At 34.0% G+C, this 14,757-nt stretch overlaps 1 protein-coding gene across 4 annotated transcripts in view; it reads left to right on the top strand.

The window, feature by feature from the left end:
• FSTL5 (follistatin like 5) overlaps positions 1–14,757 on the top strand; it is a 324,611-nt gene that overhangs the window by 48,109 nt on the left and 261,745 nt on the right. For 2 of the 4 annotated variants that reach the window (XM_080370936.1, XM_080370934.1), the window contains exon 3: positions 1,432–1,462. In XM_080370936.1, coding sequence (XP_080227062.1) covers positions 1,432–1,462 — 31 coding nt within the window. Of the gene's footprint in view, positions 1–1,428; positions 1,463–14,757 lie in introns of all 4 variants that reach the window. The other 2 variants (XM_080370935.1, XM_080370933.1) reach the window with 1 other exon arrangement.

Here is a 14,757-nt window from a genome sequence, read left to right as displayed (position 1 = left end):
GTTTCATACCATGTGCAAATGATGTGATACTGGTCAGTCACAGAATCATAGAATGGGTTGTGTTGCAATGCACCCCAGTGCTAACTCCTGTCTCAGTTTTCTCTCCTGCCCTCTGCCCTCCTTTACTGTTCCTCATCATTAGAAATAATAACTAAAAGACTTACGTGACCAATGTCTCAAACATAGACTTTTAAAGGAATAACAGAAATACAAATTTGGTCTTCCAGAGGTAAAAGATGGGTATTTTTGCATAACAAGAAATAGAAAGTCTCTCACTCCGTGAACAGCTGCCTCCAGTTTAGTCTTCTGGATGTAGGTGTGAGAATGACTTGCTCTGCTTATTCATAAAAAAAAGAGATTCAGAGGCTTTATCCAGCTGACTGTTTTCTAAATATGGAAGTTTACATCCATTTTTGTGTGGTGTTGCCTCAGCAGGAGGAATCTTTTCCTGTTACCTCCTAACATGTTTTTATGTTATTTTAAAATGCATTTTTACAGAAAAATAATACAATGGTATTTCAAAGAAAATCCAATACAAAAAATAACTAGGTAACAGTGCTATCGAAAAAGACTGGTTGGTTAAAGTTGCTTAAAGACTGAACAAGTAAGGGGATCATAGTGAAAAACCTGTTGAAAGCAGCTGTGTTATACTGGTTTTTTGGAAGGGAAATGTTATTTTGAAATATGTCAATATATGTTATGGGTTGATGATGCAGTTATAGAGCTGATGTATTTTTAAAAATCCTTGGTTCTAGACAATTCTGAATTAAAATATTGGAATGATTTAGGCATATTAAAATTGTTAAAAATGGAGAAGACTGGAAGGTAACTGAAGCAAGAGAAGATGACTTTTTTTGCTTTAAAGATGAAATGATGTCTATCTTCACTGTGATGTTAGCAAGTCAGTAAAAATAATATATATATTTTTTTTTTTTGTAGTTGAGGAGATTTTGGCAAATTTACTTTCAGGATGAAACGGAGGATGGTTAAGCACTGCTTCAGGGTTTACAAGGTTCTGGAACACCCTATCCATATCATGGAATAATTTAGGCTCACAGTGGCCTCTACAGTTACCTGGTTTAACCAGTTGCTTAAAGCAGATATAACTTCAAAATTACGTCAGGTTGTTCAGTGTATTGTTCAGTTGAATAATGAGCATCTGAGAGCATACAGTCTGAGAGACTGCATGGCCTCTTTGGACAATGTGTTCCAGTGCTTAATCACTGTCATTGTGAAAAAAATGTGAAAAGTACTAGGGAAGTTTAACAACAGGGTATGTAGGATTCTTCCTGCAGCCAGTAAAGTGTAGCTGATTTTATCTTGGAGCAGGAAGGATCATGAACTAGACAGTCCATTTGGATCTGTAGTCTATGCTTTTTTGTGCTAACAAATTCTGTAAATAATATATTTTTCTACTTTTAATTGCAGCAGGAAAAGAATCAGGAAAGCTCAAGAAATAAAGGTAAGCGCTATTTATTTTCACAATGTGAAGATTCTTACGAATATCACAAATCTAACATCCATTGCTGGTAAAAAATTATCCAGACAAATTGTTTGCTCAGTATTTTTGTATTTGAAATGACAAAAATAATATCCAGGAAAGGGGGATGAAATATAGAAAGTAAATGCATAATCTACTATTTTTGGAACTTTGCTTGAGATGAACAAAGCTGCCTGCTGTAGTCTGGATTGGGTTGGCTGCACAACTTCTCACCAAGTTTGTGTCCTCGACTGTGGGTGCTTATTATACTTCAATGAAACATCAGTACCATCACTTTAGTTTCTCCCTTTCCATTCAATACATCTTTAACTGCATGTGATTCCAGTTTATGCATAAATTAATCATGTCCTTAGTAGGCTGCCTTGCAAAACTACTGTCATCTGTGGGTTTTGCATATATTTTTTTATACTTTCACTGCACCTCACTCTGTGCCAGTGGCTAAGCACTACAAGAGAGAGAATATCCAGGTTAAAGAAATAGCCGTGTATCAAGAAAATTAAAGAGTTCAGAAACCCAAACTGTGGATTTTATGCTTCTTTCTAAGTCTGTTAAGAGACAGAACACTCGAATCTCAGTTAAAAGTTTGCTAAGCAAGCAATGAAAGTCAAAATTGCCAATAGAGGCAAAGATTGTTCTGTTGATATTTTAATTGCCTCTAGAGATAGGCTATGAGGTACTTTCAAAGGAAAACAAAGGGAAGGAGGTAGAACCTAGTTAAAGGTTACAAAGAGAGGAGGGAATTGAGTGACAAACTAACCTATGTATTTTTTTATTGTCTTAGGAAGAAACGGTTAATCATATCACCTGAGTTAGCTGTTCTTAATTCAGTTATTTATGTATCACAGTACTCATTTATCAAAATTGCCTTGCTTTGCCTTACACTGAGGTTATACATGGGCATCTAAAGGCAAACTAAATCTGATGGTTGTTTGGAGTTCTGTCAGGACAATTACATTGTTCATGGTGATATGGTAATTTGTATCATCTACAGGACTTATGGTCTTTCAACTGAAGAGTGTGCATGGTAAAATAAACCAAAAAAACCCCTTCAGTTTCAACCCGTTCGTGATTTATAATTTTCTTTTCTGAGGTAATTCAATATAAAGTTGAATCATCTCTAGATGTAGTGGATGTATCCATGATATATTGTTTAAAAACCTTTCCAGTATTATGACTTAATACAAATTATATAAAGGACTGTGAAAGCTCAGACTAGATTACAAAACTAAGATATTTGTAAATACTTAATTTTAGAGAAATTACAAACTTCAAGCCTTTATCTACAAAGAAGGATCCTGGTATCAGCCATTCTTTGTGACTTTTTATGATTTGTTTCAGTTATATTATGTTGTTTTACGCTCCCCCTCACTCCCCCTCCCACCCCACTGTATTGCCAGGTGTATGGTCATTATGGTATATATGTGAGGAACAAGTAAAAGTAGGAGCAATATAATAAGCTAGTTAGGAATACCCATCATATTCATTAGCTGTTAGTTTAGTTAAGTAACCACAGAAACAATTTTCAAGGGCTTATTGCCCACAGCTACAGCCAAAGGAAAGTGTTACACTCTACTTGAAGGGAGATATCCATTATCTCCAAACAGGCAGTGAAATTGATGCTCAGCTGCACAAAATTTGTTGTGATTGTATCTGTAACATCTCTTGAGGAAATTTTTAATCTGCTAAACTTCCTGCATGCTGTGCATGTCTCTGCCTAAACTGACAATTCAACTTGGAAGATTTCAGGGGTCTGAAAGACTACTTGTACACAGGGTAGGTTTTGGAATATATATATGCAGGTATGCTTAATTGCTTAATGTTTCTTTAGGATTGTTTTGTGGCTGGGTTTTTTTTGGCTTTCTCTTCCTATTCTTTAAATTTCTTACTTGTTTTTATTTGTTCTTTTTCCATGTCATTGCAGAGTTTCATAAAGATATTTTTATTTCAGTTGTAACTTACAGCGTATAAGATATGTAAAATGTTTCTGCTTAAAATACTGGTTGGTTTGGGTGAAACAAGGCTAAATTAATGTTTCAGTCTAAACATTTCTTTGTTGTCAATGAGCAACTACCCTTCACATGGAGTATCTAAAGGTGTTGTGTTGTGTATATGTTCTTGTGAGATAAGTAAATTGTCCCCAGGTTCTCAGGATAATTTATGTTATACAGTGTTTATAGAATGGTTTGGGTTGGGAAGGGTCCTTCAAGATCATCCAGTTCCAACCTCCCTGCCGTGGGCAGGGACACCTTCCACCAGACCAGGTTGTTCAAAGCCCCATCCAGCCTGGCCTTGAGCACTGCCAGGGATGGGGCAACAGGGTTCTAACAACATTCCTTACACTTTTTGCATGTGGCAGATACTGTATATGGTAAAAGGACAAAACCAAATTCCTTAAAGGTTCTGAAACCTTCAGAACCAATGCTGTCATCTTAATTCAGAGGACAATTACAGCTCATGTGAACCATCCCTCACAAATGAGTCTGGAGTCTGTTGTGTGCCTCATAACTTCTGTTGACACCAGTATTTCAGTATCTAATTTTTATCAAGAATTTCTTTAAGATTGTATTTTTATAAGAGGAGGATATTACAGCAGAATTCAAGTCAAATGCCTTTTGACTTCAGCAGGACTAAGACATTATCAACAAGCACCATTGCCCATCTTTTATTATAAGTGCCTAGTAATATTTCGTTTTACTTGATTTATTGCCACAAAAAAAAATAATCTGAATTACTAGTAGTATTTTAGTACTGGTATTGTTATTGTTTTTTAGTGTTTGTTTGCTCTCCTGACATTTTTCTGACCCTCTTTTTTTTCCCATCTGTTACTTCTGCTGTCAGCCGCTAAGTCGATCACACCAAAATAGAAGCCAATACTCAAACATGCCATGTTCTGATGCTAATCCCCTCGCTCTCTGATTTGTGATACTCTTTTTCTTGTTTTAATGGGTGTTCTCTTGCTATTTAATGGATATCAGGTCTTTTGTGTACACTGAGAAAAAAAGCGATGCTACTTTTATTTAAATTAATACCTTAACATTTTACAATTTTAGTGTACAGTGGCAAACTTCCTTGTATTTATGAGAAAATGTCGTGCATTAAAATTATTATCACCAGTGCAAAATGCAAATGAAATTAGTTCCATAACACATCTTTAATATGAAAGAAATAACAAGGCAAACAATCACAAACTAAAACATTGCTAAATTTTTCTTGCTGGTTTGGAGTAACAGTTTGACCTTCCTCACCTCTTTCCCACTGCAAATTTCTTCAGATAAATGAATGTTTTATTCCAAACCTACAGTGGATGATAAAATAGATATTTTTGCAATGAATTGGAAATAGAAAAACTGTGTTGTATTTAAGCAATGTGCAGAATTATCTTCCCAGCTGTTGTTTAGCTCTGGAGGCTTTCAGGTGCTTTTAATAAAGTACTTGATAAGCTTAAGTGGAAATTGTTTCTGACAACAGTATTCTGGAAAATTTTTATTTCTGAAGAACCGGAAGGTTTACTAGTGACACATATCAACTATTTGCCAAACTTCAAAGTCTTCTCTATTTCTTTGCTCAAAAAAAGCATGGTCAGAGTGGAAATAATGAGTCATAAAATATTTTTGTTAACTGGTAACATTTCAGATGATCAGTTCCTAAACTAGTCACTGTTGTTTTGAACTATGGTACAGTAATTTTCTTTTTTAAGAAGCAAAATTAATTTCAGTCTAGAAAAGCAATGTTTAATGTATGTTTCAAAAAAACCAACAACAACAAAACCAGGGAAAGCCTACCAGAACAAAAAAGCTAACCACTAGTTTTGAATTTAGGCTGAGAGTAAGGTGGTCTGTTTGCTGATACTGAACAATAAGATGATATTGTACGCAGCTCGTGTAACTAGCTATTTGTTCTAGCAACTTAAAGAATAGTTACTGAAAGATATAAAAATTTTTTTATAGCATTTGCAAAATGTGCATGCAAATAATTTTAAATGATATTAACTTGAACATTTTTACTTTATTTAAGTACACTTTAGATACTGACTATAGTATACCATTACAATTTTTGCTAACCGCTATTGATCTGAACTTTGAACATCATTAACACCCAAAGCTAAAGAGACTTTAGAGGATACTGACTGACAGTATTTTAATTACAACCTGAGTTTCTAATTGTATTCAGACTTTCTCATTTTATGCTTATGTTCTCTAAGTATTTCAGAGAATATACCTAACAGCAGGCAGGTTAGTAAGTGTTTATCTGAGCGTGTTGTTTTCATTGGAACACGGCTGCTAAATTGGACCTACCTTTTTATTCTGAAGTTTTTTCTTTGTCATTATGTTCCAATTTACCTGAGTGAATAAACTTTTAAGAGGTGATAAGAGGATTGCTTGAATTAAGTGTGCCAAATACTATCCCCTTTATCCTCCTATTCCACGCACCTCCAAAGCCCAGTCAACTGAAACTCAAATCTCCTCTGTCACTCAGGAACTGCTGTAAGAAATGCAGGGTGTTCTACCTGCACAGATCTCCGAGCCTTTTTGTGTCCATGCTCTTACAAGAGACCCACAGACAGAGTGTTATTAATTGAATGTTGTAGGGCTTTTAGTAAATTATTATTATCTTGAAATGGCTTTAGCATGTTTAACTTTTAAAAAAATGCCATTTTTTTTCCCTAGGTTCTGAATCAGTTTAGAGTCAGATTATGAGGAACATTGAAAACAAAAAAATCTCTTTGTATGTGAAAATAATTTTAATGTAACAATTTTTCTTACAATCTAATTTTTGAACAGACCAGAAGCTCATTATGAGAAAGTGTGGGGGTCAGAGAGAGATATCAGTTCTAGATAGTATCTTTGATAACAGTGCAATGACTTAGACTTTGCAAATATACATTAAGAGTAAGTTCTGTGCTATAGTATACAGACTTGTGAAAAGACTTTCATATTTATTTTAAACAAAGCATTAATTGATGAAGCTGCATTCCAGTTCTGAGATTGATCTGTCAACACAGCACAGTATTTATACAGTAGCCTAGTCAGACTTGCCTACCAGTGTTGACGCCACAGAGTTAACTGCAGTAATATGTTTGACTCACCAGTTGTTGTATTGAGATAAATGTTCTTTATGTTAGGAAAGTAAACAAAAGTACTCAAGTAATAAAAAGTGAATGCAGCATGGCTCAGATATAACATAATGACAGCATTTAACACATTTTAAAATGCAGACATATATTCCATACCAACTCCATAAAACTGCAGTTTGAGTATGGTGGTGTCAGGGGAGCAAGAGCACTGCGTAGAGTTTCTTCTGTGTTACATTACAAGTTATGTCTGTATTTCAGCATAGGAGTTATTTCTAACTTTATATTGGCTGTCTCCAAAGTTTCTAAATCCACTTGTGCTACAAACAAGTATGTATACTAAGATAATAACTAGGAAACAAAAGAGCCAGAATGAGTCTGAAAAGTTTTTGTAAATTACACAGAAATTCACAGCTGTCGCTGTATAGTCAGAAAATGAATTGGAATAACAAGCTATGTCTGTAATTTTTCTAAATGCATATGTTCATTATTTCTACCACTAATCTAGAGTGACGTGAGGGGGTCACACATACCCTGTTGACTACTACACAGATACATACTGATATATATTACATATATTTTATCATATAAATACGTATTATATATACAATGATAATAGATTAAATGTAAAGACAGAAATGTTCTCCAGCTGTGTTTTATTGCATTCATAATAGAATGAAATTCATGTGAGGTGTATCTGACTTATTAGCAGCTTTAAAGTTATTTACACAAAAAATTTCTTTCTTCTTTCAGTTTTCTTTATGGCAGAGAAATGGACATCTGAGGGGAAAAAAAATAGCCTGTGTCAAAATTCCAAGCAAGAACTCTTACTCTGCAAAATGCTATACCTATACTAACAAGAAATGTAACGGTTATTTCTGTATGTAGTAGCATTGTAGAGCTAACACAAGAGATGGGTACCCTTATCTAGTTTTGTTTTTTTTTTTTTTTTAAATTCACCCATGTCCTTCTAAAATTTACGTTACATTCTGTTAAACTGTTAAATCTATTTCATAGACCTTTTGAACTTGACTAGAGAGAATATGTTCAGCGATATTAATGAGGTTTCTCCCTGTAGTGCACAAACACTTCATTTGAAGAGATACAACAGAGAAGAGATTCAACACCAGCAGGGTGGGGGAAAGGAGTCCTTGAATACTTACTGGAATACATATTCATTCCTGTTAAGACTCTGCTAGCTTTAAAGAAGTCATTCAAAGGATGAATGTAGTAATTTTGCTTATTTAAATGTATTAGTAGTCTGAATTTTAATGATCTGTGTCCCACAAATGATTTTGAATAGCAGTAGAGTTCAGCTAGCACTCTCAGTGTTTTGATTTTTTTTCCAAGTAAATCTTGGTTAAAAGCTTCCATGTAAAAGTAGCTACTGTTTAACTTGAACATTTTATTGAAAATGTTTTGGAGAGTTTCTTGCATTGTTTCTGGTGCAGGCTGAGAAGAGTTAATGAACATGACCTTCTTTAAGTTAGTCCATTTTGTTGTCACTAATATTGAGTTTTGCGAGTTAAAAATTAATTCTAAAAGCTCTGTAATTTCAAATATTAAGATTCTCCTCTGTGATTAAGATAAGACTGAATTTCAGTTTACGGAAGAAATATTCTAGAAAATGTGTATTTTTAATAATTCTAGCTTTGGTTTACTTCTTTCCTCTTAAAAGAGGTACACCAACCACAGATGGTTTTATGAAGTAATTTGAATTAGCTCTCGAGCACTAAGGACTTGCACTACATTCATAGGCAGAAGGCAATGCAATGAGAAAGTACGCTTGGATCCTTTAATATACATAATATAAACGTTAGTGCAGTATCTGTAGGGTATGTGTGTCATGTTTCTCACACGTAGCGAATATTCGTTTGATTAAGCTAACACAGAAATCTAGGAATGTAAAATGGGTCATTCCCTGTGAAGCTTAGAGCCCTCGTGGCTGTGTCGTGTTCAGAGACACTGGTTTGAGCTGTTGTCCACATCTTCTGCACACCTCGTTCCCTGGCAGAACCTTACTGTTCTCATACTGAGGAGCAAAGCGTGATTTACGTCCGCACCGTAGGTCTTAGCTAAGTTTGGTATAATAGCCAGTGGGGGCAGGTTACTGAACAGTACTTGTGAGGTGAAGGCAATTGTTATGACTACAAATAATCAAAATAGCATGATAGAAAGAGCAACTTGTTTTTTGTGTTACAGGCTGCTGAAGCAAGATAATCTTCATACCTTAACACCTTGAAGTTTTATTTTTATAATAGTTTTTCAAAAAGAATAGCATATGTTAGAAACTGTTACGATGCTATTACACTAGAAACTTACATTTTATTTGTAAATAAGTATACAATATAACAGCTTAAAGAATCAATGTTACAATTTTTGGGAAAACAGTTTTCATTATTTGTTTCCATTCTTCTGTCACTGTACCAACACTGGCTGGAAAACCCTCTTCATCCCATAAAACTGTGCACCCACCGACGGGGATGAAATTTCCCTCTGACAGCATAACCTTTGCTTTATCAGAAAATTTCAGTATTATCTCAGTATAGGCTTATCTAAAATACTCTGCTGTGATACTTCGTTCCTGAACAAAAAGGAGGCTATGATATTTATATCACTATATAAAAAGATATACATAGAGATCCTTTTAAAAATCCACAGGGATCTTTACAAGCTCTACAAGCATGGCTTTTAAAATACGAATTTAAAAAACAATATAGCAAGTAATTCAATTACGGTTCACAAAGGAGTATTTAAAGGAACGAAGTGGTTGTCCTGGTGCATAACATTCAGAAGCAACAGATCACACGTACTGATATTTCAGAAATAATTTCTGTTTAACTTACATTGTTTTAAAATAAATACCTATAAATAGATGTCTTTTTAATTCAGCTACTGTGCCACTGTTTTTTGTTGTACATGTGTAACACTAAAGTTTAATAGCTATCAACATAACTTGCAGACAGGTTTTCTGTGCTGTTTATAGTCTATAAGACATTTCTTTTAAGAACAGTTATGCAGGAAAAGATGACACATTTGTGTCACACAGGAGAAGTTTCCTTACTCATACCATCTAAAACAGAATTACTTTTTGCATTCATTGTGATTTTTTTAGAATGCTCTTGATTATATATCAGGAACATATTTTCTCATGTAACTCTCGCAAGCTACTTAAAGGACAATCAGCTTACATAATCTTCAAAGATAAGTCTGTGAACTTGATTTCCACCCCTACCCTCACTCCTAATTATTGCAGCACTGTATATCACTCAGATGCCAGTTGAAACAATTATAGTATTAATTTTTTGCCTTACTTGTTGAATAGCAAGGGTTGATGCATTTCATTATCCATTAAGGTCATGTTCTAGTTTACTCCAAGCACACTCTATTGCCATTGCTTCAGACACTAGAACAGAATTAACAGTGTCAGATCCTGTTAACGTTTACATCATAACTGGAAGCAGATATTAAAGTGAAGTTCAAATTAAAGAGTGCTAAAAAGCCTGCCACTAATAATTATGGTGGGGCAGTATTAAATTTCTAATTTGTTTCCAAAGGTCAGATTAATAAAGCTACATGGCACATTATCATAAAGGGTGGACCCAGCTGTCTGTTTTGATTATGCTTTAGTCTAGTGTTTCTAAGGAGACTTTCCAAGGAACGAATGCATCCATTTCAACTAGCAGTTTAAATGTGGGTAATTGTTAGACCCTTTTCTGAAGAGATTCAAACCAGAGGTTGCTGTCAGTCAAACGTCTTTCAGCTTTCCAACTTACAAATATGAAATGTAGGTTTCTTTTATAAACCCCTTTCAGTTTTTAATCCTTAAATTTTAAATAGCTCCCCAAGTACCTGAAAACCTAATTCCTTAGGTGAACCAGCTGTAAACTATACTGCATCAAATATTAATAATAGACCTAGCCATATGTATTCCAACACAGCTTAATGAAACTTGTGATTTGTTTTTTCCCCCTTTTCCCTTTTTCTTGATTCAAAAGCATTTTCAAGAATCTCATTAAAGAAATAGTGGGTTTTTTTTCCACAGAAGGTGAACAAGTTTCCTGCTATTTTGTCTACATGACAGAAATATGAAAAAACATTTTCTTATTATTGCTACTGTGAAGTACCTAGGGATCTTTAGGAAAAAAGCTACTTGTATGGGTGTCTATATCTCTACCTAATACCATATTAGATATCTATCCCTCTATTTAATACCGTACTAATAGTCTAGTACCTTGATATATGACTAAGCAAGACCCCATGGATGTTACACAAATGAACATAACATTACAGGTATGTGTCCTGTTTGGCACTTAAAAGAGCTCTAGTGTTTCACATTTTTTTGAAAACAAACAGAGTTTTGTTGCCAGGTAGAGAACAATTCTTTTCCCCAGGAAATTTACACTGGAATTGATCCCCATTTATGCACAACTTCTCCAGAAAATAATTTCAACACAAAGGGACATTACTGGCATTTAAATGGGGAAAATTTTATCTTCTGAAGGTGTACTTTTCAAACCATATAGGTGGTTGGCTAGCCATAGATATTCTAGAGGCTAGAACTACAAGCAGTTTAACTTTTTAAAGATTTTGATTAATTTAAAATCAAATTTTAAATTAATTGGCTAGAGAGCTTGTACCTTAAAATTTAATTGGTTAGAGTGAAAACCTATAGTTACATTGCAGCTACTCAAGTAATTAGTACAAAAAGATATGCTGCTTTGATTATGCAGTTGCATACACTTTCAGTAAATGAATGCAACTTTCTAGACTTTCTTCCTAATAATGAAATTCTGGGCATTTTTGTAAATAGTTTTTAAAAGGTTTGTTGAAATGTAAAAAGGAATGAGATATTAAAAAAAAGTGAGGGTTTTTTCCTTTAAATTCACATAAATTAACAAAAGTTATAACATCTCCTGAAGAAAAAGGAAACTACTGATTTTGCAAGGACTTGCCAGTCAAGTTACTACGATATAGATCTACATAAATTGCTGAAGGAATTGAATGGTTTTCAGGTTTAAATTGAAAATGAGATCAAATATGATGCTACAAATTTCAAGGAACCAGAATACCCTTTTTGCTATAAACAAGGTTATAATTTTGAAACAACAAAGAAAAAAGGAGAAAAAAATTAACCAATTGTATGATGGCTTGAGTAACCAACATGTCATAAAGAAACAGATGTGTTCATAAATAAGATATCAGGGAAGGTTTTCCTAGCAGAGATAGAGAAATAATAAAAAGTATTATATATGACACAACTTAAACCTCATCTGTCGTACTGTATCTATGTCTGAATGTTCATGTTTCAGATTGAATTGAATTTAATCTTCAGCAGGTACAGAGAAGGGCTACTGCAGTGATCAGATAGAATTTTATAAGTGAAAACTCAAGAACTCAACTTGTTTTGCCTAGCAGAATGGAAGACATGAAAAGTGTTTTGGTAAAAATGTTTGAAAAGAGTATGGAACTGCAGAGATGAAGAGTTAGCTAGACTATCATTATTTTAAACCAGAGGCATTTCTCCTTGCATAACCAAGATATTTTTCTATGTGCAGTTTATTCCACTTTGCATGAATTAATATAATAGCACCAGATTTAAAAATCTCATGTATGAATGTGTGTGAATGATAATAGCAAAAATGGAATGAAACCTGTTTCAGAAGGAATTTCACTGGTTCTCTGGAACTAAGGAAGAGATTTTGTGCATTGTCAGTCGGCATTTTTTTTTTTGAGTTCATGCAAAGTGATACAGTAATGAAAAAAAACCCTCAGGAAATTGCCTGAAGCAGATGGTAGAAGAACTCACAGCCTCTCCTTTAAATTGAAGCAAGACTTCCCTTATGTGAAAGACTAATCCAAGATAATGTGTTTACAGGGCAAGGTAATAGGCTTAATCTGGGATATGATAAAACCTCTGTTTTGCTGCCTTCTGTTTCCTGTGTAAACATAACACTATTTGTGTAGCATGGCCTGGATAATTTTCCCTAAAGCCTTCTTTTTCAGTGTTCTTCCCACCTGTGCACCATTTTGTTTAAGCTAAGTCTCCGTTTTTCATACCAGCCATTCGTATCTCTGATGATTTGATATGGCTGAAGGCAATCCATGTTCTCAGGACAGAATATGTGTAAGGCTTTAAAGAACAGCCTATCTTGAATATCCAAGCGTAGGATATGCCTTTGAACTTCCAAAGCTTTTTAAAGATCAAGTATTTGGAGTAACTTCTAGCTTTTTTCGTAGTCATAGGAAACACAGTTTTCAGTATCAGATTCCAAAGAGGAGTGGACTTTATGGGATATTCTGAGTGAAAACAGTTCAGGTGAACACTCAGTTTGGTTCATGTCTTTGCCTGCATATATTTTGTCATTTGATCCATACTTCCATCACCTTGGAGAGCCTGATGAATCTTCAAGAAATAATTGTATTTTATTAATTAATACTCATTCAGATATTTTTCTAGTCTTTATGGTGTTATCTGAAAACCTAATAAGATAAATTCCTACTGATTCTTAAAGATTTTTAATGTATATGATGTACAGATAATTGTCAGAAAAAGTTTGTCTTTACAAAATGGTAATAGTTGACAATAAGGTTTGCCAATATTTATTTTTTTTTGCTCAGATACTGAAAGGATAGCCATATGGTATCATGGCAGTGGTAGTAACAGCCTGTCATGCTGTGTGGCCCTGCATAACTACAAGTGCAGGCATTTGGCTGTTTAGGCAACAGTTATTGATTAAAAAGCTGTTTAACAGTGTTTCCAACCTGGGAAAGAAATACAATAGGACAGATTTTTGTCCATACATCTAGCAGAATTTTCTTGCACAAGGATTGGTTGAAAGGTAAATACACGGTTGACAAAGTTCTCGGTGATCCTTGGTTAAATAATTTAAGAGATTTGATACAAATGATTGCACATCTAAATACCATTCTATAAGGAAGTGTCTTTGTATCCAAAAGCAAAGTGATATAGTAGGATGCTTTCTCCTCTTCATACTTGCTGGACTTTGTATCATGTAGAATCTATGTGGAAATATGATGCACTGGTTATATATTTTTTGTTTTCTAGCATTTGGCTTCCTGTCTAGACTTAGTCTAAGCATTGTCTTTGACCACTATGCTGGCAGGGTCTCAATACAAAAATTCTTGATAATAAGGCTCACACAGATACAATTGTGAACACTGCCTCACTAGCAATAATCAGTCAAATCTTGATGTTTTTATTCTCTTAAAACACCATAAAAATCAATGATGACATTGCTTGAATAGAAATCTAGGAAAAAAATTATTATGGCTAAAAATAAATAGATTCAAGAATATTAAACCAAGTATTTTTCTTAGCTGATTAAATTGCTGATTAAATGAAAGCTGTCAGGAGGAATAGAAGAATAAAGAAGTGCCACCAAGGTTCTAATTAGTATACATTGATTCTTCCTCAAAAAATGTGAAAGCTGTGATTTTGTAGCTTCAAGGATAGTTGCTCACTGAAAATACACTACAAATGGGGAAAAAACCCCCAATGAAATAGTGTTCTGGTATCATAATTTCTATGCTCAAGGGGTAGTATATGTAGCTTGCACTGTGGTCTAATTAGCAGTAATCAGACCTTCATTCCTCAGAAACACTGAAAAATCTTGCTACTTTATAATTGTCATTGACATCTGAAAATAAAAGCAATATATTGAATTATAGGTATGATTAATGAAATAAAATCTAAACAATATATTTATATTGCTTAGTCTTTCTAGGGTGGTTCAGCATGCTCTGTATAAATGGATGGGGTTTTAGTTTTTAGTTTTGCTGGTTTTTGCAAATTTAGTGGGGAATTAGTTTGTAGAGTGAATCTAGGCTCCCACTTGTTCACAATGAAGAGTGGCACAGTTGCTAAGCTCTGCAATATTTCAGTAAAAATGCAGATTAGCTTTAAACTGTCTTTATTATAACTTGGTAAATACAATAGTATATATTGACACTGACTAATTTGATCTTTTATTTCTCTTGCAAATTACTGAAACATTTGTTATCTTTACACGTAGAGACTAAAAGAAACTGTTAAACAAAGGGGGATTTCACATGATTTCACATGATCTACACTTCTTTACATGTTTGTTTAATGAAATTATAACCCCTGTGCAGGTACTGACTGTTTTTGCCTTAAGTTTAAAAACTTAGTTTCAATGTAGGA

The sequence above is a fragment of the Falco punctatus genome (genome assembly GCF_963210335.1).
Source record: "Falco punctatus genome assembly, chromosome: 1".
In the NCBI taxonomy this organism is placed as follows: Eukaryota; Metazoa; Chordata; class Aves; order Falconiformes; family Falconidae; genus Falco; species Falco punctatus.
The sequence above is the reverse complement of the archived record's forward strand: the minus strand, read 5'-3'. Positions and strand labels throughout refer to the sequence as shown.